We start from the raw sequence: 17,257 nt of genomic DNA, 5'->3' as shown, positions 1-17,257 counted from the left end.
GTTAGCCTGAAATAATGGACAGAGAATGTAGAGAATGCCACTTTCATTTAATTAAAAGAAAACCCAAAGTTCTATAGAATTTGTATACCTGGTGCTTTGTTTATCCTTCTGTTTATAAACAGAAAATTTTGCGACAATCAATTTTGTTTGCATGTTGTAAACAATTGATGTCATCCACCTGTGAAAAACAGCATGCTTTTCCTCATGCCACAATGGGGAAAAGATACACATTTACATATAATGTATTTACTCAGATGTGTCACACTGTGACTATACTAACCAAAGAAAAAGCTTAATTGACAGCTAAAAGAATAGACAGCTTGGGAAAACACAAAACAAGTGAATCTGGCAGCACAAGACAGCAGAGAGCAAGGCAAAGTGTCTGATATCACTGTGGCTACTACCCAGCATGCCACACAGAGGAAGCACTTGGGAGAAACTGCAGCCATGACAACAGCTGAAGGACAGGCAAAGCAGTTAGTGAAAGAACTGACACTGGGTGCTACATCAGCATGCAGCAGCATCGCCTTTTGACCTTGCTGGTCTTTTTGCTACCTGTGGCTGGTGGGTTGCTCAAAGCGCCCTCTGAATCCTGCCGTGGGGTGGTGTTGTTGGTGTTGCGGTTCTGGTGCAGGCCAACAGATGAGTGGTGATATGAAGCAGCACAGGGGCTGGGGTCTTCTTCACCCTCACCGATAACGACAAGCTCAGCCCGAATGGAGCCCTTGGAGCTCTGGTGGTCATTGTCAGTGGGCTGATAGCCCATGAAGATCATGGTGACTGGCTCATCTGAGGGTAGAGTGTTTAGGATGCTGGGCTTGGAGTTGTCACTGCAGGATGAGGGAGGCCAGTTGGTCATATCAGGGTCCACACACAGAGCTCCCCTTTGTGTGTCTCTGAGGTCATAACATGGCCCACATCCATGTCTTGGACCTGCTCGATACATCTCATGACCATGGCTGTTCCCATTGTTGATGTGATAAAACTGGGTCTCTCCATCATAAGGTTGGAACATATGAGCAGGTCCATGAAGCTCCTGTCCTGGATACTGCACACCTCTGTCTCTTCTCAATTCAGGCCATGTAGTCTTATCCACCACAAAAGGCTCAGGACAGCCACTGGTGTGGTGACTAGCGTGGTGTATGTGAGGCATGCTGTGGACCAGTGAGCAGCTGTAGTTCATTGGGGATGAAGGCTCACTACTGTGTCCCTGGGGCCTCTTTTTCATCTTGGTTGCCTGCTTGAGGAGATCCTCCACCTCCCTGGCACTGAGCTCAGCCACTCCATTGCCACTACGCTGGCTGGCATCAGAGCGGAGTGCAAACACTGACTTGCGACCGTCATCGTACACCTTGATACCCCTCTGCTGAAGCTCTTGAGGGGACACAGTTGAGAAGGAGAGGACATGGGATTGGCCCGTGCGCAGGTCCTTCTGCACATTGATCTCCATGGCAAACAAGGCTGTGTGAGAAAGAGAGACAATGCAAAGATTGACAGGAAGAGAAAGCGATGTCTCTACATAATGAGGTCCAACCTCTTCAAAAAACAAGTTGCAGATATACACTTTTCTAGTATAACTTCTGATATAATCTCTGATGCAACTGAATCCATCAGCAAATTAATCAACTGAACCATTGATCATCCATTTATAATTCAGTTTTCACCAGGTTTGTGTTGGTCAGTTTGGGCTCCTGAATCTGGGGTTGGTTGTTTCTTCAGGTTTAAAGATGTATATAACTTTCCCATTTCTGGATTTCCTGTGTAAACAGGTGCTGTCTCTGTTTTAATAAAAAAAAATAAATAAAAATAAAGAAAAAGTTGACAAAAAAAAACATTTGACAACCCCACCCCAAAGTTGAGCAATATAGCTAACAGTAGGCTTATTTCAAAAGGCACCACTTAAACAGATGCCTAATTTTGCGATCGTGTTCCCTTACCTGAATTAAAATTTGCATTTGCTGCCTGGAAGGAGACATAATTTTGAATTTTCTGTTAAATTGTGAACAAATATGGCATGTTTTAATTAAGATACCACTGATTTGTCTGTATCTTTTAATACCATGATTTAACACTACTCATCTTTATATGAAGAGTACTCAAATCTTTATCTTTCATTCAACTCTATTCTGTTCAAAAAACAGAACTGCTTTTTGGAAATTATTTCAAGCGAAATTGCATTGTTAGAAACTATATTTCAGAATGCAACATGCAGAAATGTAATCATTGACTACCTTAATTATTTCCTCTGTTGACTTCTCAATGGATTTCAGCCTCTTTAGAATTAGACCTTCATTTGTAGAGATGTTAAGCTCTTCTTGCTCCAGAGCCTCTATTTCTTTCTCTATCCTACAGGACACAGAAGACCATTGGTCATGTGACAAATTTGCTGTTGGATGGCTATGTGGCTGGCTCCATGCATCTCACAATTCCGTGTGGCACAGCAGCTGGGTTCTGGTAAAGCAGGAGGGCACACTAGGATGCCAGTAAGTCAGCTGGTTGGCATTGCTTCTCTCAAATGTCCCTGGCATTTACTAAAACTGTGATGGTGGCAATGTCCCAAAAAACTAGCAACAGCTAGTGGGTCACTAGCATGAGGTTGTCTGCAAGATGACAAACATAATCTGAGTAAATATTTGATGGTGTACGAGTTCACTCTCACCAGATTGAGACATTCGTGCCGTGGACTTCACCGTCTTATCATCTATCGCAGCAATTTCACAAATTCATCACAAATGAGACAAACACCAGTATTTGTCAGCTCTGGTACTCAAAACTACAGTACAGTACATTCCCAAATATAGACCAGATGACTAATAGGTCTTTGCACCTCTCTTGCCTCATACTTCATTCTTATTCGCTGACATGAAACCATGACTACCTATAATACAGTGGTCTCCAAATGCCTTCATCAGCAACAGACTGCTGTTCAGAATGCCATTAATGGCTTTACATTTATTTGCCTAAGACGATTTCCCATTATTGCTTTATTAGAATATCTTTGTAAATAAGATGAGTTGGGATGAATTGTCATTGCATATGAGGATATTTGATTCTATTAGGGACCATACCTTTGGAGTCTTATTTTGTAGTGTTAGAAGAATATATATCACAAGTAATTCGAGTGAATTAATGCTTTTGCCATTTGGTGTGGTGAAGCCACATTCCTAATAAATCTCCATTTCAAATGCCAGAAACACACAGTATCATTATGTGTCTTCATGTGTTTATTCAGAAAAACGTTTTGAATAATTATATCACATTGGTGTAACTCCTACTTCTGACACAGTGGTAGCCAAGATAATGGATTTATTGAAATGCAAAATAAAGTCAATAAAACCTGATACAAAGCATTGTTGGCATAATTCTTTGGTAAAGCACAGACAATGTGTTTTTAAGCAGGGCCTAGTGAGAAGCTACAGATCAGGAACCAATCTCTCAGTATTCACACTATTAAAAAGGTTGTGCTCTGCCTGATTATAAGCAATGGGAAAACAATTTTAATAATAAGATTTGGTTTGAAAAACAGCAAACCTATCCTTAAAAGTTGGGAATAATGTAACTGTGATCAGTAGGACACTAGAGTTCATTTGCACTACTGCCCTCACTTCCTGCCACAACAGGAAGAAGACAAAGTCAATATATACCTGGCACCAACAAACTGAAAATGTTAGTTTCAACATTAACATGTCATGTGTGACCAAACCAAAACTGTAATGACACAACAGTTCATGACCTGCACTCAAGACTGATATACTTTTTATTATTTCTAAATAGCTTCAAAACAATTTTGCTTAAATCGGTCAAAAGATATTACAGCAAAAAGCTCTGGTTGAGAAAGTTCACATACCGATGAATATTGCTCTGCAGTAGTTTGGTCTGTTGGACCACCTCCTGAGCTTTCTGGACCTCCTGGACATTAGCAGATCTCGTGTCACCCATGAGCCAAAGGTCCCTCATGGACTTTTTCTGTTTGACAGAAAGGTATATTGTCTTGCATCCTCAATGAATTATACAATAGTCTCTATTTCTGCCTAAATTCCAACCATGCAGCCTTCTACAAAGACATTACACATCTGCCATTCAGTAAAAGACAGAAGGTACCTTGAGGTGTTGAAGTTTTAGCTTCTCCCTGTCAATCTCTTGTCGCTTCAAAGCAATATCCTCCTGGATTCTTCTCTTACTCTACAGACAAATATAAAAAATAGTTAAATGACAAACAGATCCTTAAAGGAAAGGTTTAGCAATCTGTTAGTCCACCTCTGTTCTTACCATCAGTGTTCTTGAGTTGTTACTTACAAAGCTACCTTATCAGAGTAATAGAAATATATTTGTCCAATATTAAATATTAAATTCTTTATTTGTATGTATGCATAACTCCCCAACCCACAGATTTTCAGAGTATACACATACTAAGTTTAAATATAAAAACACTTCATACTCAGTATATTTTCTTTATAATAATAAAAGCTGAGTGAGTAATGTGAGTAATTTAAATGACAACTGACCCTGCTCCCATATTGACTGACTAAATTAGTACTTATTGTTTATTACACTGATGTTGTTTAACAAACTCTAGAACTTATTGTTTATTATACTGTTTATTGCTTGAGAGACCTTATGTATTTTGTACATCTAGGCATCAGCAGTGATCCCTGTATTTCTACAGTATTCTAGATCATTTGTATATATCATTTGTATATTGCATATAACCTTCTATACCGTCTCGGATGTATTCTATGAGTAAATGACAAAGTACTTTTGTAAGTCGCTCTGGATAAGAGCATCTGCTAAATTCCGTAAATGTAAATGTAATGTAAATGTAATGTTACCGTAATGGCTTGAAGCCGCACTTTTACCAGCTCTGTCTCTTCCATGCTGACTCTGGAAACAAAAAAGCAAAGTCATATCTAGGCACATTTAAAAGTTTACAGCAGCTATTCACTTCCTCTGTACCATGTATCCTGTCCGTTCAGACTGATGGCTGCAAAGTGACCATGCATAGGTCAGGCTCCATGAGTGGAAACTGATATGGATCCACAACGGCAACTGTTCATAGATCACTGACCTCATGCCATTTCCTTCGTCAATGCTACACCAGGAATAGCACCAGTGATAGCAGTGACGCTTAGAATTCCCCAGAATAATCCGCCTGACAGGATTTGCTAGCCTGACTTAGATTGGGTGACTTCCAGGCTCTGTTGGGTTTCGCTGACAACCAGGTCTGGTCTGAGGCAAGAGCTCATCATTCATTCGCAGCCATTCATTATGCACGCTTTCAACACTCACACATTCATCATTCACTCTTTCATAATTTAACCTTTCATAGGGGCATTCTGTTACAATAAACCACCACTGACCCGAGGACCGGAAGCTTTATGCATCAAACATATTTCTATATAAAGAAGTTATTTCATATCATGACAGATAGATAACTAGACATGCAGTATTTCAATATTTTGCATGTTCCAAGTTCCAAGTTGTAATTCTGTTAATAAGTCTGCTATTACATCAGTGCTAAATCCTAATGTACAAGCTAAAAACAAGTATGAGCAGTTTCTCAGAAAAACTACACTGGAGTGGCACTGTGTTGTTCCAACAGGGGGCGCAATGGCCAATCATCTCCTCTTTCTTTTTTCCTTGAAATGCAAGGCGGACTCCAGCCATCCTGTCTCTGTCCACACCACCCTTATCGTTTAACAAGTGGCTTGACCCTGCAATTCAGCTACCCGCATAACAGCAGAAGGCCCTGTTTCTCCCAAAAGTCACCATACTGCATGAACCACTCCTTGTCTAAATACATTCATATGTGACTAACATTATAAAAGGAATAAAAGTGTTCTATGGAATATATGCATGGCTTAACCTGCCTTAACAAACATACAAAGGTCTTCTTAAAGGCAAGTGTCGTTTCATTAATCAGTTGATCTGCCTGTCTTGCTAAAGTACAACCAGATCAGTGATTGCATAACACCACAGAAAGGAATTAAAGCACCTAGCATACTGGACCATGAAGTCTGTTGACATGTAAAGTTTGGAATACATGGATGATCCTCGCTATCACTAGGCCACGCTTTATCAAAACCAATGTGATTGTCTTTGTCAGTGTTTGCAAGTGCAAGCTTGATGTCAGTACTTACACTATGTGTGTTCCTCATGGAAGGAAATAAATACACCAAATAACTATGAGTGCATGATCCAATTGGAAAGCAGGCAGCATTCCCAGTCAGGCCTGGTCTTCTAGCTGCATCCAGATTAAAGCAAGGCTCCCATGTCAGCTTTTTAACAGCACACAAAGTGTCAAATCTGCCACGGTGGCCACAGGGCTGGAGGTATTAGGAGGCTAAACCCTTGTGTTTCCTGCATTTCTGAAGGCCCAAACTGCATCTAAAAATAGCAGGCCACCCAGCGCTATGGTGGGGAAACCACCATACTGTGACCCTGTCTCCTTCCCTGCTGAGGTCTGCCATCAGGTGATGTCATCTCCACAACCAGATTTATTGACACACCATTTGAAATAGACATGAAGATTGAAGTGACCATTCTGTAGAAGCCTGAAATAATTCTCTGTTTTTGTGAAACCAGGGCTTGAACCTCCACGGTCATTATCATTTAAAAGAGGCAGAAAAAGCAATAACACATAACGATGCCTACATTTTTTAATGATGCCTATTTAATTCATAACACAATAAAATTTATTTCTGTGACAATCGGAAATAACACGGAAACCAGTATTCCACCCTATGGTTCAACAGAGCAACATGAGCACCAGAAGAAAGATGGCATCTGAGAGCCTTTTTTTTTTTTTCTAAATCGCGCTAATCTGATCAGCAGTGCCTTAAGTGTCAAATCTCCTGCGGCATCTGTTCAATGTCACAATAAAATAACGGTGCAAATACCCGCTAGTGCACAGCAATTGTGATGAGCACAAAGTTACTATTATCTGCTAAATTACTTACACAGTGTCCTAGTGGATTATTATTAAATGCGCCAACATAATTAATGTGATGACCCATACAATTTGTTTATGCCGAATGGTGTAATAAACATAGGAAATTCACCAGTTAGAATGATTGCTAAGTGTCTTCATCTGTTTTACATGTCAAACTGTTTTACAAGTTTTTTTTTTTTTTTTTTTTTTTTTTTTTTTTTTTTTTTTAGCAAAAAGAACATCAAAACGTTGCACAGCAAATCACAGTGTAAACAAAGTGAAAACACATTTTGATACTGCGATTAAAGGTAAATGAATCGCTGAAAGCCAAGGTCAGGTCACTTAAAAAATATACAGATGCAATGTTCCATTAATTGTTTTTCATAACTTTAGCACTGGAGCACAAATGTCATGCAGGAAAATATACAGCTACTCTCTTGCGTATTAATGATATTAGATCGCACATTTTAACAGATTTACACTTCTGGTGAGAACGTCAACTCTTGTTTCTGCAATTGTCCGTGTCATTTAATCTTCTGGATCATGGCGCGCCGTGAGAGGGTCCAAGAACCTCAAACGGGGAACACCCGCAGAGAGACTTCCCCACACTTAAAAGATTATCTGAGAAGGGGTTGTCGCCACTTGTTTGATCAAAATAATATGTACAAATATAACAACATAATGCTCACTCCGTTGGCTAGGCTATTGCAAACAGCCTGTATAATAAAGTACCTTTTACCATAGCATGCATTTTATGTATAAAAGTAGGTACTCTTACCAGTTCTGTGGAAGAATCGAACGGAAGGAACCTGCCAGGCGTTAATTCGGTTAAGAGCTCGTCTGAGACAGCGCAACTGCTATTTCAACGGGGAGCGAAGGTGAAGTGGGCTGGCGATTCAGCGATGAGCGACAATCTCGCACTTCACCAATGAGAAGAGCGTGCGTTCACAGGACAACGCGCTCTCGGTCTGAAAACTAACACAACTATAAGAGGGTCACGCTCACCCAGCTGCATATAAGAACTGTTACGTTTTGTTGTGCATTTTCAAAAATAATAACACTGTGCACAGCTTATTCAACCACGGCACTGACAATGAGGGCGGCATGTAGCCTATCGATATCCACCTCTTAATGGCAGTGATCTGGTCCAAAAGATTTAGACTAAGCCCACATCAGTTCTGTTATTATGGTAACACTATTACCATTGCAGAAGACATAATTGCTGTATAATTTTGCTTACAAGTAACTGTTCTAAAGCAGTCCTCAAGCGTATTCAGACTATACAGGCTATACTTTAGAGAACAACTTTCTGCGATTAAATGATATTTTGTTTTCTCCCGGCGCCTGCTGCTCAGTGACATCGCCTGATAGTTTGACCGCAGCAGCCCAGCTACACCACACAATGACGTCACGCGCCCAGTATGCTGTTTTCCGCTGAAGGGAAAAGCGGACACAATCATCCGGACACGCGGCAGTTCGCGGAGTCCAGTGAAGTTTCGGCCGTTTCCACAAACACCCCTGTGTTTATTTACACGGCTGGTGAAAATGAAGCCCGCGTTAGTGCGGGACATTTCGACTCCAGGCTCTAATGAAGGAAATATGTTGCCGTCACATCTTCACCGGCCTCCACAGAGTAAGGATTTTACAACAGTATTACTGTATACGAATGAGTGGGAAGAAGGTATAGCTTGAGATATGGTGTTGATTTGAATCATTTTACATGGGACGTTCTTTCTTGCGATTACATAAATTACATAAAACTTCATATTTTCAGTGTAAGTCTAGAAACATACATTTATCAGGATCTACTGAAGACTATGGATTCTTCTAGACCCACGTTTGTGTATTCAGTATGTAATAATAAACTTTTATCCGACTACCGAATGCCCGGTTGTGTACGTCTGTCACACATCCTGTTCTTCTCCATCAAATAACACAAAAGATGCCCATATAAACCTATGAAACTGGCCACCTCCATGACTGACCTCATCTCCAAGATTGACAGCTAAGGTCAGCGTAGGCATTAAAAGCATACTCTTAATACTTTTACACAAAAAAGAACGTGGGAATGAACAGTAGACAGGCAACCCGTGTTATGTTTTTATATATTTTTTTTAATACCTTGGTATACATTTATTGTGTAAATAGATAAGGATTTGTTTTTGTTGATGGTTTGGAAAGTAAAGATTAACGTAAAGACAACTCTAATGTGCCCCACCTGGGTTTCCTCCTGCTGTGAAGGCTACCCTACAATATCTGGTACTCTCCGATCAGCCCCAGCTATTTGAAATTATTGAAAGGATAGCACCTTGAGATGTAACATCTCATTTCAAAGGGGGTCCATCTGATCACCCACACTGAGCTAGTATACCTGGGCCCTCACAGTGGTCCATCTGCTGTCAGAATATTATTAGGGTGGACATTGTAGGGACCTGGTTTCTGTTGAGTACTACAGCAACACCTTCAACCCACAGCATGCCATTTCACTTCCACTGACCCCACCATGATGGAATTCATGAAGTATATTGAGCTATTGTGGTAGGTGGATACACTGGTTTTCATGTCTGAGAAACAAATCATTGGGTCTGGGAAACATCAGGAAGCTATTTTTGCTATAGGCATTAAAACCATCTGATTTTAGGTCAGTGGGGCCCTCTGTTACACCACACCTCTGCTGAGGAGAAAGTTTACAGCTCCTTTTTGGAGCTCTTCCAGATACAGTTCTGCCAAGGCTCAAAAAAAAAAAATGTAGAAATGAAAAGCCAAAATTAAGAAGCTTGAGGTGACTGGTGCACTAAACAAGGTGATAACTGAAAATGTCACAGACTAAGGAATACTTGTTCATTCACCCGGAGTCATAATGGGATGAACTGCCTGAACGTTAACTGCTCCTAACACTTCCAAGGTTGCTGCATGAATACATCACTCTTGCATGGGCCTTCATTCATAGGGACATTCGAAAACATGCTGTGGTGATAAATGCCAATATCAAAGCCATGTTCTATCAGGTACACCTTCTGCCAGAAGACAGTCCTTTACTTTGTTCTGTGTGGTGTAACCTGGAGCAGGACATACATCCAATGGACAAACTAAAAGATCTGCTTGCTTCTGGTGGATTTGTGATCCACCAGTGAGCCTGCAATGTGCCCATTATACTTAGCCATCTTTACCCAGAGGCTCGCTTTGGTAATGCTGAGTTATAGCTGCTCTGATGTCCAAGATTCAACCCTGGGTCTCAACTGACGATGCCTCTCTGACACTATAGGCTACATATAATAGAGAGCAATTCTGTCAAAGCAAACTCACCATTACAGTTGGGGCCTAGAGAGTAGCAAAAGAAGTGCTTACATTGTTATTTGTCGAAGTTGAACTCATTCTCATTTCCAAACCACTGGGATATGTCTCATCAGACATTGAAGATGTAGACCCTGTCACTTCAAGTCATCTGCTCCTTGGGCAGCTGAGTAGTACTTTGCAAACCGTAATCTACCCAAATTTAGAACTCCTCTGCAGATGGTGATGGAGACAAAACCAGATTCTACTTACCCAGCCTGCAAGTACAGCAGAAATGGCAACAAGTGACAGAGGACATTGCTGAAGGGGTGGTGGTTACAGTGGTCAACTGTCATGTACAAATAGCACTGTGGTCTACTGGGCACCTGACCAAGTTGTTGCCAAGATGGACATATGAGGATAGTGGCGCTTCAAGTAAAAGAGTCTACACCATGCCTGTGGCCATACTGGTGAGGTTCTCAGGCTTCCAAAAGAAGCTGAGTCTGGATCTTGACCTAGTTACCTTCATATGAGACACATTTGCCCTGCTGTTATAAAGACCGCTAGGTAGCATCGTGTTCTACGAGTGCTTAGAGAAAATGGCATTAGTTCAGTGAGTAGTAGTATTATGTTATCTGTGAAGCCCAATGCATGAGTTTATCTTTCTTTCATGTTGTGCAGTTCTTATTTACTGTCTTTGCCTTGTTACCTTCCTTAGTGGAGATATGTGTGTGTTAACATTGTTGTTAGCAATATACTATAATGTTGGTAGTTATTGTACTCTGCATCATAACATTATGTGTTTATATGCTAATTTTAGTATTCTATGTATTTGATAGTGTTTGTTACTGACTACTTTCTCCCTTTTGTCACACACACACACACACACACACACACACACACACACACACACACACACACACACACACACACACACCTATCCAATTCTATATTTTTATTTCTGTAAACCGAATGCTTAAATAATTAACTTGGTTACACTTTATGGAGTATTCTATATTAATCTGTGGTCTAATTAATGGCTGTGCTGTATCGAAGACGATGCTTCAGTAAAGCTGTTTACTATGCACTCCAACTCCTGTCTCTTGCATTCTGATCGACGTTCCACAGCGGGTGAAAGTCCTCCTAAGCAACTAAACAGTTCCTCCCCCGCACTTTCCTCTGTAATTCAGTGACAATACACCTTCATTTCTTCTGAAGATACAGTGAAACACTGAAGTTCAAGGTATCATACCAGACAAAACCAGCACTTATAGACTTAAATATATTAATATAATTCAAATAATGCTGTGTTTTAGGATTAAATGCTACACAAGTACAACAGAGTTTATTAAAACAAGACCATATGGTAAAAAGGATATAAATAAATCAATATATTATTAGAACATATCCTTGTAATAAAATTAATTGCAATATGAGGATGAGGAAGTAATATTTTAGACCCACAGTATGTGACTAAAATAGTGAGATGCTTGTGTGATGTTATGAAAACCTTATGGTTCTGTCAGCCCTTTGAAATGTGGCTAATGATGATTGGAGCAGCTCCACTGAACTCTGAATTCATACTGACCCATCGTCTCCTTGTGCTCCTGCATTTTGGCACAGTATTATAATCCATTCAAGCAACCAAATGCTGTCATCCTTTGATAAGTACCAGCACATGAGCTCATGGCAGTTTGTTGCTCATTGTGTTTTTGGTATCCATTAGAGTACTTAATCCACTTTAGTGTCGTAATCACACAAGGCCCTCCATGTTGTCACATCCCCAGGGTCTGCTGATCAGATGAGAGGGTGTGTATTAAAACCTAATGTAGTCTCACACTCCACTAAAGGCACACAGGCTGGGAACAAGTGTTATTGGAGGAAATACAGAATGCTTCATTGGTGAATGAAAAGGTTAGAAAATGTCTGTCTATCTATCTATCTATCTATCTATCTATCTATCTATCTATCTATCTATCTATCTATCTATCTATCTATCTATCTATCTATCTATCTATCTATCTATCTATCTATCTATCTATCTATCAGCTTTGTGTTGATCCCTTAATGTTTGTCTAGTTAAGATTTTTGACTTGTCAATCTCTTAAGTGTCAGATTTTATGGCCTGGCACAGGAATTTGAGGGGTGTGTGTGATACAACCTCAGTGTCTGGTTCTCTCAATAAACCCTAGGAGCTTTCGAGCTTTCTTTTCAACTTACACAACACATCTGTGAGACATTTAACTGGAAAGATATTGTACAATATGTGTATTTAATTTTATTTTAAAGCAAAAAACATTTTGAGAAAACCTTTTTTACCTGTTAGACATGATATTGTTATGCAATCTCTTCTTAGATTATAATAATTCCTCTTGGAGTCTACACCTCAGTTCACACTCTGTACTATGTTGATGCTATCGCCATGGACACAACATTCTAGCAGTCTGTCATTAGCTTGCCCCTCTCAGTGATCCACTCTCTGATGGATTGATTCTGGCAAATTAGCTCCTGGCCTTGTTGGCAAGCAAAAACACCACACAGACCACACAGGAGATGTAGCCATTCTTTACTCCCCATTCTTTTGCTGTGTACCTGTTGCTGATCTGCTGAAATGTTCACCTCGGATTTCTGTTTCACTCATTCACATAACTGCATAATTTTTAATATATGAATAATGAATTTTTCTACGCTTAAAGACTGTTCAGGGTTGATTTACCAAAAATAGATAGAAAATGGTTCTAAAATATTTTATTTTAAATTATTATTATTATTATTATTATTATTATTATTATTATTTGACATTTCTTTTCAATATCTGGCAACAGATGGCGCTGCAGCTCACTGTGGCTCCATTTAAGGATTGAAGACATTTTTCCCCGTATAGTCCTGTCCTCATTTACTCGCCAGTGAGAATACGATGGATTCTTGTTAGGTTATGTATCTGGCTCATCTTTAGTGACTACGTCACGAAAATGTGTTTTTGAATGTTTAGTAGGTCTACCGCAGAGAGACAAACAAGCGTAGACAATGGTATAATGCTGTTTGCGCCTTTAGATGAAGAATCAGATCATTACGGGTGCTGTCACCGTGCCCCGAAGTAGCAACCACTACGTGATTTAATTTTTCTTATGCTTTGTATTAATCACAAATCACTTATTTGTGTTTTTATGTGAAAATGGAATATTCTGACTTCATCTGCAGAAAACGGTGTAAGAAATAATACACTTGCGTTCATGCACAACGTAGCTGCACTCAGACAGTACAGACAGTACAGACATATACGAGCCCGCGCGCGTATACACTGGCGCACACAGCAAGACCAAAACGCGTGTCATGTACAAAATCTCGTGCGCGCAAATTCAAGTTCATATGTTAATTACATCATGGCTAAAGCGTTAAATAATGCACAGGCCTATGCCTGCTTATTTAAAGCTCAGTCTGCAACAAGCAGGCAACAGTCTGTTCCAAGCTGTGCTCACAATCTGATCGTTGTGTAGAACGGCACCGTGCTCCAGTTGCTGCCGCGGCATGGTTGCCATGGTGAATTTCTACTCGGGCAACGGTGGACTGCGTGTTCTCTAGTGCCCTCCACAGTGCATCAAGCAGCTAACTATGAAAATGCTCAGAGAGAAAAAAAATCCGCCTGCGAAGAAAATGCTGTTGGAAGAAGGCTTTTCTTTAATCGCGTTTTTTCCCCTTCCTTTTGTGTGACCGATTTTCAAAGCTTTCGCTCTCATCTCGCGAATGTATCTTCTTCATAAGGAAAATCACTGTTGAAATACAAGATTGAAATTAATTTCAGAAAGGACTTGAATCATTTTCAGTTTTATACTCCCTGTTTTACATGCAGGGGGTCTCATGTCAGATGCTTAGCAGGCGATATATTGATTTACATCCAGAATAGTCCTATTAAATGTCACCAGACTTTGGTGTAAAGCTTCCGTTCTTCTGATGAGATTCAGGACTGTGGGAGGGTGCATGGGTGTTTCAGCTCAATGGTCAGTGTTGAGAACTGTCTAACTATGGATGTCACAGTACACTTCTAATAGATTTCCTAAACAGAATAGCTGACAAACAGCCAGAAGTGAATTCTTCCTGACATATGAAAGCGAGGGCAACACCCCAATTCAGAAGTGCACATGGTACACCTGATACATGCATGCGTGCATAAACTTTTTATCATGTCCTGTCAGGCTGTTCTTAATGGGTGCCACATTTGAGTGAGTTACAGTGGATTCAATACAGTAGTATTACAACTGGCAGTAGTATTACAATAGTAATACAGTAGTATTACAATGAGTTCTTTCTCATTGGGTTCGCACAGTCCCTGGCAGCTTAGTGTCCCTTTGGCCTCAGAACCCTCCCAGGACCCTCTATATGGATGAATATGTAAATATCATACCACATAGTGAACCTGCTGTTCACATGAATTCGGCTACATAGATTTGGAAGCTATGTTAGACAATTATTTCAATAGTTTTATAAATTTAGTTCTAGCCCAATTTTAGCACTGAATGCAGCACTGAAAAATCTACCAAGCCACAATATGTTTGTTATATCAAACAAAAACATTCAAAATCATCCTCATTCTATAATATATGCTCAAATTATGAGAAGAACTGGAGAACTGAGACTCTACTAAGCCTTGCTTGTTTGAACAGCTGGCTTCCGCAGTGACTGGTGTGTCGCTTCCAATATTCTCACATGTTCCATCCACGGCACCTTTGCCACTTTGCGTCCCCCCTTTAAAGTGTACCTTCATGCTCCAGGGCCCCTGAGGCCAAACTGCAGCCCTCTCCGTGCCAGCCACAAAAGCAGCTGAAGAACTGGCTTTTGCCAGAGGGACATTTCCAGGAGTTGTACGACTCCTGCCTTATGTCTTCCAGGATGGTCAGTGTCAAGATTTGTTTTTATCCCTTCCAGGTTGTAAGGGACAGTAATCTGACAATTATTACATTTCAATAGCAGACATCCAGTTAATTTGGTGTGTTACAAAGGTTCAGCATACAAGTAGAAACATGCTATATGACGTGGGGTATGAAATAATTAACCAAAGTGCCTCTGATGTAGTGTGAAGTCTCCCTTTTTCAATTACTAACTCACAATTACACATAATGCTGCATATCAGCTCATGCTGTGTATGTTACAAAACATAAAACCACTGAGAAGGTCAAGATCGTGATTAGTCCGTGACTGGAAAACCAGACTGTAATCGCAATGAAAGCACTGAAGGCTGATTTTTCTGTATGTATATTTGTTACATAACCACTGTGTTTTTCTGAATGAGCATTTTTCTGAGCCTGGGGAAGGTGGGGACCAGTACCAGAATATGGACTCTCATATGGCTCATGGCACATGTATATTTTGCAAATTCAGGTAGTGCATGTACACATCAGGCAGTGCATGCATAGTTCAGGTAGTGTATGCACAAGTCAGGTAATGCATGCACAGGTTATGTAGTTCAGCCAATCAGACACAGCCAAGCAGACACACGGGAAGGTGAAGCAGGCCATCAAATGCTGTGCTAAAAACATTGCAAAGATCCACAGCAAAGTAAAGTTAAAGATAAAAGAAAAGTGGATAATAATAAACTGTCCTCTGAGCTGAGGACACAGCTCAGTCTACAATGAGTCCTTAACCCCCGGAAGCCATCCACCTTCTTGAAGATTTAACTTAATGTACTTGAATAGTGATGATGGTCAACCTCATTATGGACTTGTCTGGTCCAGGGACGCACACAGCAGATGAAGTGACAGAACCTGGACAGCCACTGAGAGGTGCAGTGCCACTCACTGTAACATAGAGTCCTGAAATGGTGCAGGGCACCGTGAAGAGGCTGCAAACAGCAGCAGAACAACAAACAGCACTAGAGCTCAAACACACAGAGCAGCAGTGCCCTGTGCAATGCAGCTCTATATGAGCATCACTCTGTATGCAGCTCTGCAGTATAATAGAGTTGTACAGCCATCTAACAACCCCTGATATCTAGCAAAATCAGAACCACATAGCAAGCCTTTTAACAAGGGAACACGTCAAACAATACTCCACCAATTTTCTTCTTTCTAATCTCCTTATATAACTACAGATGTGGATGTCATTCATATATAAATAGAATATGTATATACTGATAGCATCATCTATAGAAGGATAACAGCCATATGACAGCCTAATTCAGAGGTCAGGGAGTATGATGTGTTGCCGCAGTTTCACATCTTTTATCTTTTATGCTCCCAGGCATGTGCTAAGCCTTTAGCAAGACATAGCAACACGCTCTTCCCTAGTGCCTCCTTGGGAATAATGGCCCCTGACACCCTATCATTTGCTTCCTTTTGTGTTCAGCAGTGCTTGTCTCACTCTTAAAGGCTTTTCCTAATGAGAATCCAAATTGGCTAATTGTTCAGAGCTTGGATCAATAGCAGGTGAGATCAGCACAGCAATTTTCTATATCAAAAGGGACATCCTTTGAAACATGCTTGTTACTGGGAGGGTATAAAAGATGCATTCTCAAATGAATTTTTGAGTTTCTCTTTTGGCTCCAAGATGCACACATTCATACAGACAGACGCACATTCTAAAACAAAAAGGGAGAAAAACAACAACAACAAAAAACAAAACAACACAAAAAAACAAAAACGCATCAATTGGAAACAATCTCCTTCTAGCCAGCAACTGCGCTGGAGTTGCCATGGCAACCTAGCAGGGATGGCAAACTTGCAGCATTTTGCCTCTGATTTTGTAGCTGGTGGCAGTTACATAGAACAGCAGCCATCGTGCAGTGTTTCCCATGAACGCATGTGCGCAGATTCGTCCCATGCCATGTTATTGTTTGTGACCCCTGTCCCAACTCTACTCTCCTGTGGGAACTATGCTTTCCATGGGTCTAGTTAACACCATGCTTTCCATGGGTCTTGTTAACACATCAATGATGACCACCTTTACTTCATCTGGCCTCAAAGAAACTGTAGACAATCAGCCAGCCATTTTTGTGGTGCTGTGACCTAGGGCTTGCTGTGCTCTCTAAGCACTGACCATATTTCAGATAAATAATGCAGCATT

At 40.5% G+C, this 17,257-nt stretch overlaps 1 protein-coding gene across 1 annotated transcript in view; it reads right to left on the bottom strand.

Moving 5' to 3' along the window:
- The window catches only part of palmda (palmdelphin a), a 9,073-nt gene extending 1,286 nt beyond the window's left edge, over positions 1–7,787 (bottom strand). Inside the window, exons 1-8 of the mRNA XM_027027996.2 lie at positions 7,707–7,787; positions 4,830–4,881; positions 4,102–4,182; positions 3,848–3,966; positions 2,232–2,346; positions 1,938–1,962; positions 1,665–1,778; positions 556–1,461 (exon numbers count right to left, since the gene is read on the bottom strand). Coding sequence (XP_026883797.2) covers positions 556–1,461; positions 1,665–1,778; positions 1,938–1,962; positions 2,232–2,346; positions 3,848–3,966; positions 4,102–4,182; positions 4,830–4,874 — 1,405 coding nt within the window. The 5' untranslated portion in view covers positions 4,875–4,881; positions 7,707–7,787. The remainder of the gene's footprint in view (positions 1–555; positions 1,462–1,664; positions 1,779–1,937; positions 1,963–2,231; positions 2,347–3,847; positions 3,967–4,101; positions 4,183–4,829; positions 4,882–7,706) is intronic.
- Between the last annotated feature and the right edge of the window lie 9,470 nt (positions 7,788–17,257).

The sequence above is a fragment of the Electrophorus electricus genome, chromosome 15, assembly GCF_013358815.1.
Source record: "Electrophorus electricus isolate fEleEle1 chromosome 15, fEleEle1.pri, whole genome shotgun sequence".
Classification (NCBI taxonomy): domain Eukaryota; kingdom Metazoa; phylum Chordata; class Actinopteri; order Gymnotiformes; family Gymnotidae; genus Electrophorus; species Electrophorus electricus.
The sequence above is the reverse complement of the archived record's forward strand: the minus strand, read 5'-3'. Positions and strand labels throughout refer to the sequence as shown.